The sequence below is a fragment of the Lycium ferocissimum genome, chromosome 7, assembly GCF_029784015.1.
Source record: "Lycium ferocissimum isolate CSIRO_LF1 chromosome 7, AGI_CSIRO_Lferr_CH_V1, whole genome shotgun sequence".
Taxonomy (NCBI): Eukaryota; Viridiplantae; Streptophyta; class Magnoliopsida; order Solanales; family Solanaceae; genus Lycium; species Lycium ferocissimum.
The window spans coordinates 55816332-55830171 of NC_081348.1; the positions used below are offsets into that span (position 1 = coordinate 55816332).

The window sequence follows — 13840 nt, forward strand, 5'->3', positions numbered from 1 at the left end:
CATGCTTTCCACACTTGTGGCAACAATTATTTTCTTTGCAGTTCCTGCTAAATCTTCCTTTCTTTAGTATCCCACTGTATCTTAGAGCCATATCTTAGAATCTTTGAGTGAATTACTCCATGTTGAGTTCGTCATTTTTTGAGTCATCTTCAGCATCTGAGAGAACTAGGTTCTCATCTTTCTTTGACTCTCCTCTCTCAAGATCTTGAATAGGCTCGTTGTCCTTCATTTCTATAACCAATTGCACTCTTGCCTTCCACCATTCATAACATTCTACATTGAATCTTGGTGGTCTTGTGCTAGATTCTCCCTTCTCTAGGTTGGGTGAACTGGCCATAGAGGATCCTTTCTAGGTATTACCGTTTTAAAAAGTCCTTGCTCTGATACCAATTGATAGAACCCAAGGGTTTACACTTTGCTAGTTCACAACCTGAGAGTTTACTAAAACAGTCTAAGGGACCTGGTCCTTAAACTGTTTTCACAGATAATGACAAGAAGTAAATAAGGCAAGTAATTTATGTGGAAAACTCCTTGCTCAAGGGATTAAAAACCACGACCTACCCCAATAGGATTTCCAACTTCACTAAAACGAGCAACTTCATATTACAACCCATTGCAACCTATGAATTAAACTCTTAATCCCTAACCCTTAAAATACACCCATTCTAAGCACTTTCACAATAACTCTATTGCAAAGCTCCAAGTCTTGAATGACTCTAGCCAATGACTTAACTGATACTTAGCTAACTCTAGCCAAGAAAACAAAGTTACAAAGATTGAAATATGTCCTGCTATATGCTTCTTGACAAGCAGTGTAGGAATACAAATTAAGAACATGAAACAAGACTCAACTATCCTAGGAACTTCAGATGTCTTCAGTGGCAGGAACTGGTCCCTTTGATTGTTGAGATCTTGTTCTTGTGGGCACCTTGAGAAAGGTGGCCGCCACACTTGAGAGAAATATTGCCTTTTTGGATTTTCAAGTGTTAGGTCAAATAATCCCAACATGTTGTATATATATGAGACCAAGTAGAGAGCATGTGAGAAACATGTGACCATGGATGGTGACTTTTCAAGAGCTTTTAGCTTTTAGCGTACATACAGCTGTGCTACTACAATTCTGCCTGAACAGTGCAACAACTTACAGCTGTTAAGTACTGTGCAGTACTTCCATGAGATCTGATGGAGAACCCGGTCCTTATCTCGTTTGTCAAATCATCAAAACTATGAAATGTTATAACTCATCAGGAGAAGAAAGTGAAGAGTTTTATTTGTTACAGCCCAGCCCATGACACGTATTATTCGTTTTGGCCCAACCTGCCTTGGGAATTTGTCTCTTGGCATATGCCACATCGAGTCCAAATAAAAGTGCGTGCACTATTTGAACTTTGATATGCCTTATAAAGCTCTTTACTTTCCTCTTTGGAATTCTCCTAAAGTGTCATATGCACCTCTTATTAATTAGAAGCTTCTTAACCTATCCCGTGCTATGTAAAACGCATCGCCTCGCGCCTCCGTCTTTTAAAACATTGACTTATGGCCGCATAAATTTCTATGCCTAATTTTAGATCACAATTTTAAGAAAATTTCCATTTTCTCTTAAACTTTGTGCTCAGTCAGACGTTTTCCGATAGATTGAAAACAAAGGGAGCATTGTAAAATTTACAAAATTAATTTGCTCAAAGAGTCCTCAGAGAATTGTTTTTGCTCCCATGCGATTTTGAGGGGGGAGGGTAGGACCGGTAGGTAATATACATGGGAAAGAAGCAAAATTAATATTTGCGTCAAAGCATCATGGTTTTAATCCATGAAAGCATCAAAAGAATGGCAATAACAAGATACCGACGAAAGCAAGACACATGAATCTTTATTTAATTTTTCAAGGATTCACAATTAAACAAAAGCTAAGAAACAAAGCCGAGAAGGTAAGAAAGATATCGACATAACAAGCACAACTTAAAGATCCAATAACTAGTTTTTTCAGAAAAAATAAGTTGAAATTCTTAGAATTCAGTGATTGGGAGCTGTTCGTGATCATTGTTCTGACCAATGAAAATAGTTTGATAGACCAAAGCAGCAATGGTCGCACCGATGAAATTACCGAGCCAATAGACCCAGTGGTGCGTCCATGTCCAGCTAATCAATGCTTGACCAAAAGCAATAGCAGGGTTCATTGCTGCACCAAAAAGAGCACCACCAGACAAGATGTTGGCAGCAACGATTAGACCAATTGCGATCGGGGAAATGACTCCCATGTTACCTTTCTTGGGGTCAAATGAAGTTGCATAATATGTGTATACAAGGAGGAAGGTCATCACTATCTCGAAAATAACTGCGTTCCATGGTAATGTTGGAGGGTATGGTGATACTTCCTGCACAAATTTGTTTACGAATATAATTAGCTTATATACATAGATATATGAAAACCAATTGGTTGAGTCTAGTTACCAGAAACATAGTTTATCACTTAATTCATACGCGTATCATGATTTACGTGCATTTTTATTATTTATAACTAAAGAGTCTTGCTACAATATGTCGAGTGCAATAACCTTTTTATGGTTAATAGTGAGGAGACTCCTCCATTATAATCAAAGATAGATTAATGATTTAAACATAATGTGGGTTAAGGTTTGAGAAACATAATGTGGGTTAAGGTTTGAGTTATTTGGAAGGAAAAAGGTCCAAGTTTGTCCAAATACTATATATCCAATTGTTCAATTTTGCCAAGCAAGAAGCATTTGGCAACAATTTTTTTTTATTGCCATAGATAGGTTATTGTTGCAAAAAGTACTTTTTGCAACAACTGTTGTTGCATAAACTTTTACCTACGGCTATTATTGCAACGACGTGCAACAACTTTTTTCTTTTTAAAAATACTTTTTGCAACAATAGTCAATACTATATGGCAACAAAATTAAATTTTTGGCAACAAAAAAAAGTTCATTTTTAAAAAGATTCATCATATCTGCCAACAATAAAACTAAGTTGTTGCCAAATATTCACTTTTGCCAACTATATTATTTTTGTTGCCAAATCAACTGTTGCAATTTCTATACTTTCTTGTAGTACGTTCATTAATTCATACTCTTATTGTTAGTAAATCGTCTAGTATTTTCTCATGTCATGCATTAACAAAGCTTAAGAGTGAAATGAGTGGACTCAATGTGTCTAAATTATTTTAAAAAATATCCAACTTAGTGGTCAGCTTTTAATTAAATTTTAAATTACCCTCGAAGTGGAGCTTTGTTATAAGGGTCAATGACAAAAACGAGATTTTTTCCTAACGGCAAGGTAATATTAGACCACAAGTTTAATGTAGGGAAAAATTGCTTAATTCATATATATAGTACAGATTCAAGTACGCCCTTTTAACCTATTTTTAAATTGTGGATTCAAATTAAACTTAATATTTACAACATTTTTCACGCATGTATTTACAAAATAGTAGGTTCTATATTTAAAACTATAAGTTCATCCATGCGGATGACTTTATGGTACATATGTTTTAGTTAAGCCAGCATGATTTTTTCTTTTCAAAACTCTCAACTTTGTAATTGATTGTTGGATGAAAGTCTTTCCTTTTATGTATATGTGATGACACTATATAGCTACTATCAAAGTACTTATAAGGGAGGGGAGTGGTATTACCAAACCGTTAGTAGCAAACTTGAGGAGATAGACGGACACAACGGATCCAAGTAATTGAGCAATCCAATACAAAATACTTCTGAAAAAAGTAATGTGACCTCCCACAAAGGCACCAAAAGTGACAGCAGGGTTCACATGACCTCCAGATATGTTTGCTCCAATTGAAACTGCTGCAAAAAGAGCAAATCCATGGGATAACGATGCGGTGATCAGCCCGGTAGCCGGTCCGCCAGTCGTGATCATCTTGGCTGTAAACCATACCAATGTTGTGTTAAATCATTACCAATACCTAGAGACGTAAAGAAACGTTTACTTGATTATCAAGTCACCTAAAAAATAACTACATGTATCTGTTCATAATAATAAGTAGAATCAATAACTTAAAAAATAAGGTAAGTAACTTGTTATAACAAATAGAATTATACTAATTAAAAGTGTATGAACTCATTAGCACATATACATTAAATCCCAACACAAAATTTACAATCATCAATATATAATCAACTTATTATGCCCAATACCAAACTCGTTCGACTTACAGAATACCAAAGCACAGCCTTCAGCCGGAAAAACAAAAGTAATCGTGCAAATTAATTCAGCTATAGCAGCCTTAATGGCATCAACCTTGGTAAACTCATCCAAATTTCCAATAGCCATTGTTGGAATCGGCATTTTTCTAGGAAGAAAAAAAGGTTTATGAGTTAACTTCTTGGAGTATTTCTTTTTTCTATCTCTTGTTGCATGCTTTGTTTCCAAATAAGCCACTTTATATAGTGGGATTAAGAACATGAGTATACTCAAAGTTATTTGTCACGTTCTTCTCTAAGGGCCAGCCTTGCACGTTGAATTAAAAAAGTCAGCCCTCCAAACCTGTTCAGATGATGCCACGTGTACATGAAGTGAATTCTAGCCGCAGAAATTGGATGATGAAAGAAAAAGTCTCATAATTAGCATCGATGATGAGACCATTGATGAACTTATCGTGAATAGTCGTGGGTGAATTATTACTTCTATATATTATGCAACAAACTCCATATAAAAGATATTTTATGATAAGTAATTATTGAGTTAATGCATATATCGACTCTGAATAAATATTTTCAGGTAAAAGTATTATGTAATCAAGAGATTTTTACATTTTGTTTAAAAGCAACTTCGCAATTTTTATATATAATGCATTTCGAAATGACAAAACACATCGTGGGTGTTTCGTTAAAACAGGAAGAGGCTCCCCTCCAGTAGGCTTTGTGTCCACTTTGTCCATTTTAGTCCTAATCTAGTTACACCTGTACGCGATTAAATCGAAGGGTCAAAATATGCTTAACTAAAATACCTCCTAAACCATGATTACAGTTAAAACTAAGAGTTATATGGCAAGATGAAACATCCGAAAATATTGTTGTGGATATTTCTTTCCGGAAAAAGATTGGAAGATTTTGATGCACTCTTTAGTTTAACTATTGGATTAAATTAATTTAAAATTTTAAAATTAAAATTTATAAGTTCAAAAACTATACAGAAATTATTATAAGTTGTAATTTTTTTTCATATCGATATGATGAAAACATACATCTTAAGTTGTTAGTCAAAGTTTATGTAGTTTGACTCTCGAAAGATAAAACGTGAAAGGTATTTTGAAATGACGATAATATTTAATTTGAATGAGCTTGGGATTTGGAGGTGGAAATTTATCATTTCTAGAGACTTGACTTGAACAATGACCATAATTAAACAAAAAACCATGAAAATAATTAAAATAAAAATAAAAGAGAGAACTGTTCGCACAGAAAAAGGAAAAAACTAGCTGATCGCAACAATATTTTTGGCCTACAAATATGCTGCCAATAAGGAAAGAACAAAATAAGATCTCTTGTTTAACCATGATTTAACAGAGTCCGGAGCCTAAAGGGCACAAAAATGTTCAAAATAAATCAAATGGGGTGCTCCTTTCCACAATATACCAAAAGGGGTATAACGTGGAGGGGCCAACGTTATATCCCAAAAAAAAAAAATGCACCCTGTCAGACAAAAAAAAAAAAATTAATTTACATTGGGCTAGCCAAAGTTTTACAAAAAATCAATTCTTGTAAAACGTTGGCTGGCCAACATCTTACAAAAATTGATTTTTGTCTTACAAAAATTGATTTTTGTTTGCCTAGCCAACGTTTTACAAAAATAGTTTGTAAGACGTTGGCAAGATTTAAATCATATCCGGCTGTTTTTTTTTTTTTAATAAAAAATAAGTTCAGTGATTTTTTATTTTTTTAACTCAAACATACACCACAAGTCATATAATAATTAACTCAAACAAATATTTTAACTCATACAATAATTAAAAATGTGTGATACATGTGAACAGAAAAAAATACTAAAATATAAGTTAAATAAACGTCACACATTATCTGAATAGTAAATGTTAAATTAAATACGTTATTAAACGGCACAAGACATATTATATATTCTTGGAAGATTACATAAGGAAACAACGATCGTACAACTTAGGAAAAAACATAAAAACCAACAAGCAACAACAACTACTGATTTCTGTCAGGGCAGCGGTTCTTGTTATGACCTGTTTGCTTGCACGTACCACACTTCCTAGCCATGCGAGCAGGAGCTATGTCCATTTCATTCCTCCTTCTAGTTGAACTCCGCACTCCTGAAGTTCGCTCATATTCAGTGTTTGCAATTAAACTAAAGGGAGAAGGTGGCCAATATGCCTCATCACCCAACGGTGAAAATTTTCCATTGTACGTTTGCTTGTAATACCGGCAACTGTAGTACTTGCTAACATAGGTGTTTGGCTGAATTTCGCGTATATCACAAAATTTAATGGCATGTGAACATGGCATATGGTAGTTTCTCCACTTCCCACACGAACACTTTTTCCCTTCGGCAGAGACTTTATGGATATTTCTGCCCTTACCGTCATGTTCAAATGTCAGAATCTCAAAGACCCCTTCAGCTGCATTATATTGCTGCATGTTAGTGTGCTTTAGGGACCTCTCCCAGTATTCATCAAACTTCTTTTGAACAGCGAGCGGCCAAATTTTTTTATCCGCAATCAACAAATCAGCAAGGGTGCTTCTCTCAACAAACCGATAGATTTTTAAACGTATAACGAACCATGGCAGTAACGGGCAATCCACGAGCTTTCTTCAATAAACCGTTGTAAGACTCAGAGACACTCATTGTCATAGCCCCCCACCTACGACTGTTGTCCTTATTCAATGTCCATTTCTCCTCCGGAAGATTTTTAACCATAGATGGGCTGGAGATGACAATCTTTTGATTTGTTCCATCCTTGTTTTATACTTCTTCTTCTGGTGCTCTGTAGCCGCCAACCACATTAGCTTCTCAAGGTCACCGTTGAGGAACTTTTTGTTAAAGCTGCTTTTCAAATGCCGAACACAAAACCTATGGTGTGTGGATGGTGGTTGTAACCAATCATGTGTTTGGACACATTGCAAGATGCCCTGATGACGGTCAGAAATAAGTCCAATTCTTTGTCTCTCACAAACAATATGTCTCCACAACAACACAAGGAACCACGTCCAAGACTCAAAGCTCTCGCGTGCAACAATAGCATATGCAAGTGGAAAAATGTTATTGTTCGCATCTATTCCAACAATTAACGCTTCATCTCATACTTACCGTATAGATGAGTGTGTTTTATTGAGAGATGAATGGCCCGCAATTTTTGAATCCATCGATGCTTGGTTTATAAGCCCAGAAAAGAAACTTGAAGATGTGTTCACCTTGCATTGTAGTTGACTGGTGCTCCCACTCAAGTTCCCGGATTGAAATATTGTAGGGCATCCATGTATCGGGGCAATGTCTTGAAAGAGCTTTCAAAATCTCCAAATACCATTTCAATAGCTTTCTTACGCCCCTTTTGTGCTTTTCTATAACTAGGAGTAAGCGTATGCAACCCTTTTATTTTTTTTCTGAACTGACTTAATACTGATGTATGGATCGACCATAATATATGGTATCAACGGAGTAGCAACCAGGTGACTGTTCAAATCGGAATGATCCTTCCTGTAATCATCCGTGAGACAACTGTGTTGGAGAACCATTTTGCCTGCCTTCCATATACCACTTGAAATTTCTCTAAAATGGATCATCCACTCACATCCCAACATCTGTACATCCGACATAGGAATGTGTGAGGATCCAACATCAAATGCCATGGGAGACTATGCAAAATAAATAATATAGACACATAAGGTAGCCATTAAATTAATGAAATTAAACAAGATAATTGGAGAGTGGTTAGAATACTCACATCGGTAGAACTCAGTCTCCTCCCAATTGGAGAGCTATATCCAGTGAGTGCAGGAAAATCAGCTGTCATCCCATAAGAGGTGCCTGTCTGAACACCATAGCATTGGGCCATACGTGTGAGGCTAATAGGCTCAGACAATGCGAATGGCTGAAAAGGCCCCTCACGAGTCATTACGCCCGGTGTTTGCACCTCGGGAGCAGACATCAATGAGCTGGACATACCAAAATCTATTATTGGTTAATATGCATCATCAACTGCAGGCATCGATGAGCTGAGCATATCTTGAACAAAATGAACCTCATCTTCATCAACCAACTGGTGATCCACAGGGCCTCGACCCCGTTTGTTACCTGCTTGGCGTCCTCTACCACGCGCCGTAGGTCTTGGTACATTAGGACATTGACGACGAGGAACATGCACAGTAGGAGGTTCAACATACTCCGTTGATGGTGTATAATTAGGAAGTTGACGATGAGGAACATGCATAGTAGGAGGCTCAACATACTTTGTTGATGGTGTATAATTTGGAGCGAAACTCAACATCGTCCCCAGAGAGGCAGCAGCTATAGACTCTGTATTAACGTGGCTAAACTTCTCTGCTAATTCCTTCATTTCATTAGACATGGTTGGATCTTGGATAGCCTCGTGAGCTAACCTGTATGATTCTTGATGTCCTAAAGCCTAAAAATTAAATTATAAGATTTGACAGTGGTCTAAGACAAATATAAAGGCATCAAACATCTAATGCAATGTAATGTATGTACCAGTGCCTCATGCCTGCCTGCCATGTGTTGGTATCCTCTATCCACATTATGCACGGGATTTCCTATGAAAGTGCGCGAGTGACGTCGATACCAACAAAAGTACTCTGATAATGCCTCTGGGTCTTGAGTTTGATACTCGGCCCGAATTACCCTTTGTCGACGATTAGCCTAAAAATAGTCCGTTTGCATAAAATTTTGTTGATCCTCCTCTGTTATAGCATACCTCTTGTCACGTTTGTAATGAAAAGGATCAATCTCAAAACGTGGTCCCGGAATATGTTGCTTCCTACCAAACTGTCTAAGAACGTGGTCTACCATGTGCCACTCATGATAGATTCCACAAATAAGGGGTACCTGCGCCATCCAAATACCTCGGCCACGCAGACACCACTCAGGGAGTCCATTAATGATCGCCTCTGAATAAGGCTGCCACACAAACTACGATAGAAAGAACATAAAATTACATGATAATAAAATAAACAAATTACACATAAGCGTAACTATTATATCAAAACGCCATTAACAACCATAATTATGATAAAATACCTGACCATCTGTTAGGTTGTCCAATACATCCCTACATATGGGTAGCACATCACGTGCCTCATTTTCGCGGGATTTATGATGAGTCCACTTTCGTGCAGGAGTCGTGTGTGGCTAAAGAGCCTTGGGTGGTGGCTGTATCGGTATAATTCGCTCTCAAGCCCAAACCTATATTAAAAAAAATTAAAAAAAAAAATAGAAAGCTTATAACTATCAAATAAGACAACCAAATAAAATCATACTCCCTCCGTTTCAATTTATGTGAACCCATTTGACTGGGCACGACATTTAAGAAAGAATGAAGACTTTTGAAACTTGTGGTTCAAAATAAGTCTTGAATATTTTTGTGGCTGTAAATCATTTCATAAAGTGAATTTGTTTCCAAATTAGGTAAGAGGTCATTCACACATCCTTGGCCTTTTTCATCGAAGTGCGGCATAGACAAGTATACAAATATGACAATGTAGCCGCTCCCTAAGCTTGTGTACTCATTGCGCTCCGCTGTCAAGAAAATAGTGTACTCATTGCGCTATCGTGGTCCATAGCAAGTACAACCTGCTTTTTTGTACAAATTTCGTCCGATAGTCTAAATTCAATTAATTTATTCACTTCCAACCTACTAACACGTTAAAACATCGACCGCCCCACAGAGCCATAGCAACCCCATAATATCTATATTTCTAACTTCATTCGCTTTTTGTACATCAATTTTGTAATGTGATAGTCCGACCCGTGTATGAAAGGTGTGCGTCTAAAGCCTCTACTATATTCAATTAATTTATTCTACTACTCCCCTAAATCCACACCTACTAACGGGGATAAAACGCCTCAATCCCGATATCCGCGTGGCGTGGAATTAGTTCCCAATCCCATCCCACACACCGTGATCAATGCTTCTCCGGAGTGTAACACCCATAATATCTATATTTCTAAAATAATTGAAGTCATTAACTATTTGGAGTAACATATAAAAAAAGTTTGTTATTCCAATTTTAGATAGTAAAGAACTTTCATATTTATTTAGAAACCCGATACCTATAAAATATAGAGAAAATAAATGTCCACGCACTTAGACTTAGGTCCCATATAATAATGCATTATCATGACATTTTAAGTATCCATTTTTCTGGGCCAGTGAGGCATCAATTAAGTTCCACTTTTCTGGCTATATAAATATCACATTAAATGTATAATTAATGAAAAACTTAACAAATCAGACCTTTTATATAACAACCTATGAAAATAACAGTAACATAAGAACAAATTTCTTCAAAAGTGCTACTTAACAAATCAGACCTTTTATATAACAATGCTTCTAACAATCATGTCTAACGTTCAGATAAAAATAACACAAACAAAAAATTAAAGAATACATACAATCAAGATACATAAGATAAACAGATATCCTACATCTACTATAAATACACAATATTATATGAGTTAGAAAAAATACCTTAATTTAGATAGCAACAAAAGGTTTTTGATGAAGAAATTACTCCAAAAATTAGACGGCAATGCAGGGTTTCAAAAGAAAATAAATGAAGGAGAAGGATAAGATTTTTGGAAAACTTCTGTAAGTTGGAAAGGAATGGCGGAGGAGGCGGAGGAGGAAGATGGAGAATTAGGGCAGAATGAATTTTTGGGGTATCTGTCTAATGTCATGGACAGCCCAACGTTATTCACAAAATATATATAAGTAAAAGGTGGACTGATCTATGTTTTACAAAATTTATATCTTATAAAACGTGGACCAACCAACGTTTTACAAAATATATATTTTGTAAAACGTTGGCTGGTCCATGTTTTATAATTTTTTTTTTTTTTTTTTTTGGTCTGACAGTTGAAATTTTTTTTGGGGTATAACGTTGGCCCCTCCACGTTATACCCCTTTTGGTATATTGTGGAAAGGAGCACCCCATTTAGTTTATTTTGAGCATTTTAGTACTCTTTAGGCTCCGGACTCGATTTAAGAGATGCTTTAGTTAAACAGATTTTGACCATTAAGTTTTGTGCACTAAAAATTCTTTACACCATCAGGCAAAATTACCTGCTATTATAGGTTACCCGTTGTTACTATTACTTTTTATTTTCCTAAAATTAAGCACTACAATTACTTTATCTCTCCTGCAAATCCTCACTTTAACGCTGTCTCTCCTTCAAATCTCCTTCCATGTTTTATTTCTTTAACTATCTTTCCAATCAGTATGCTTCTCAACTAAACGGAAACAAGAAAATTGAAATTTGTTTATATAGCAGTCACAAGAAAAAATAAAAATATGTGTACTAGTGAGCCCTTAAAGCAAAAAATCTCAAGATCAACTATGGCTAATACATTGAAGAAGTTTTCAGAGTATCTCATGCATTGAAGGATTACTCCACTGACAGTTACGATCTTGTTGGGGAAAAAACATGAGAACCTAAAATTTTGATTAGCGCTATTATTAAGGGACACGAATTTGATTTGCTGCAAAAAAGGAAATAACAAATTTGATTAGAGTACAATTAGGACTCTAATTATTTTTAAATCTTTTCCTAAATCTTAATTATAAAAGTTACGTGATTATCCTTTAATTTACCTAATGGTGTAAAGAATTGCGTCCACTAACAGTGCACAACACTTAAACTCTAGATTTAATTGTGTACAAGTGTAATTAAATTAGGACTGCACTGGACAAACTGGACACAAGGTCTAATGGAGGGGAGCCTCGTCCGCTAAAACACGTTTTGACGTTGTTTTTGGAAGTTAGAGAACAACATGAATGCTGTTTTTAGGTCTTGTCTCATTTTTTTGGGAAACTGAAATCCATCTTATTTTTCTTTTCAATTTACAGATCTCACATTTCTAAATTGATCTTTAATTTTATGTACTAGTATTTCGAACCTTATCATATACTCCTCCGTCCCGTATTACTTGTTCACTTTTTCTTTTACACACCCTTTAAGAAATCATAAATAAAAGTGTATTTTTACTACATTACTCTTATCTCTCTTCAATAAATTGCACTCTAATCAATATTGATTACCTTAAAAAAAACAATTAATGCTAAGATAAAAATAGAAATTTTTTAATTAATTCTATCTTGATTTTGTAAATAGACAAGTATTTTAGGACGAATATATTTAGTAATGTGGATAACTAATATGGGACGGAGGGAGTAGTAGCTAATCATAAGGTTCGAACGGACCAATATTTGTAAATCTTAAGTTATAATCTGAATATATGATTATTTTTTTTGGTTTAGAAGCTTATCTAGACAAAAGAAGGAGGAGGAGGAGGATTCGTCGTTATTAGCATACATTTGGTCTTAAGTTCTAAACTTCTCATAAACATATATAGTCTGTGCAGTTGAATTTATTTTTTAAGAATATATACCAGTTGGACATTACCTCTAGATGTTGAGCCTTCCTTTCGTCTTTAACCTTCAATCACTCAATGAGTATTTAATTGTCACTTATTTAAAACTAGTAAATTTGGCCGCGCGAAAAGTCTCATTAAATTTACAAACTAATCGCTTCATTATATCCGAAAATGAAAATACTTAAATTTCTTTTTTAGTCCTCAAATCTAAACAAGTTAGATTTAAAGTTGTAATCCATTTTGTTATTAACACTTCTTCACTAACTTTCCATCAGATAAGACTTGGTTCTTAGGAAATAACTTCTATCCGAAGAGGGAAAAAAAGGTCCTCCTAGGATTCTCATCATTACCAGAAACCAAATTAATCCAGCATTCTGAAAATGATTACAAATCTACGAATAGTTAAATAAGTAGTAATATAGAAATTAAAGGGTTATAGATTTTAGCAGCTGATTAATTGATATTTCTTCCAAAACATATACTCCCTCCATCCCAATTTAAATGTCTTAGTTTCTTTTTCTTTTCTTTTTTTATGTTAAAAAAAGAGTGTCTCTTTCTATATTTAGTAAGTTTTGGTAAGTTTTAGACCACAAGATGTAAAGGACTATATACATTTTTAATTTAAGACCACAAGATTAAAAAATTTCTCTTTATTCTCTTTATTCCTTAAACTCTATGTCCAGTCACACTAAGACACGTAAACTAAGTGTTACACAGAGTATTCATCACAGCACGAACGAAAATAAGACTCATCATTACCAAAAGCTTGAAAATGATACTAATGAAAGGCAAAAAAAAGTATAGATAAAAAAGCAACTATATCCGGAAAACACTAAAAATAATCCATACTGAAGGTGACCAAAAATATCACAAGTTAAATTATTTGTTTCACAGGAGAAGAGAGAAAAACGATGATTAAAATTGAAGTCCCTACATTAGCTCATTATTGCATTTGGTGGACAAACAGATCCTCACCGCTGTCGTCAGGATTGTTGAACCCAAAACCCTTTTGGTCACTGATCACAAACATCCTTTTTTTTTTCACACAAAAAAGAAATTCGTAAGTGCAACTTGGAAAAACGGCACCTGCTCCAATAACAGAACCACTCACTCGCTATTGTTTTTAAAGTGAATGGAAAATACAGACCCAATTTTTGAGTTTAAACTAGCATTGTAAATCATATGTTACGTCCCTTTGAGGACATCCCATAAATTAACTCATACGTTATGTCTTTC

At 35.2% G+C, this 13840-nt stretch overlaps 1 protein-coding gene across 1 annotated transcript; it reads right to left on the bottom strand.

Moving 5' to 3' along the window:
• Positions 1-1847: 1847 nt before the first annotated feature.
• On the bottom strand, positions 1848-4383 carry LOC132065706 (aquaporin TIP1-3-like). The gene is made up of 3 exons (XM_059459218.1): positions 4191-4383; positions 3652-3899; positions 1848-2372 (listed from the first exon to the last, which is right to left on the bottom strand). Exons 1-3 carry the CDS (start codon positions 4321-4323, stop codon positions 2004-2006), a joined length of 750 nt encoding a protein of 249 aa, XP_059315201.1. The 5' UTR covers positions 4324-4383; the 3' UTR covers positions 1848-2003.
• Between the last annotated feature and the right edge of the window lie 9457 nt (positions 4384-13840).

What these genes read in the sequence shown, in the direction of transcription:
- LOC132065706 (XM_059459218.1), bottom strand. Translation starts at nt 4,323, where the DNA reads ATGCCGATTCCAACAATGGCTATTGGAAATTTGGATGAGTTTACCAAG. An exon ending in AGGCTGTGCTTTGGTATTCT is followed by an intron (nt 3,900 to 4,190) that starts GTAAGTCGAACG and finishes TATGGTTTACAG; the next exon opens with CCAAGATGATCACGACTGGC. An exon ending in AGTTTGCTACTAACGGTTTG is followed by an intron (nt 2,373 to 3,651) that starts GTAATACCACTC and finishes AAATTTGTGCAG; the next exon opens with GAAGTATCACCATACCCTCC.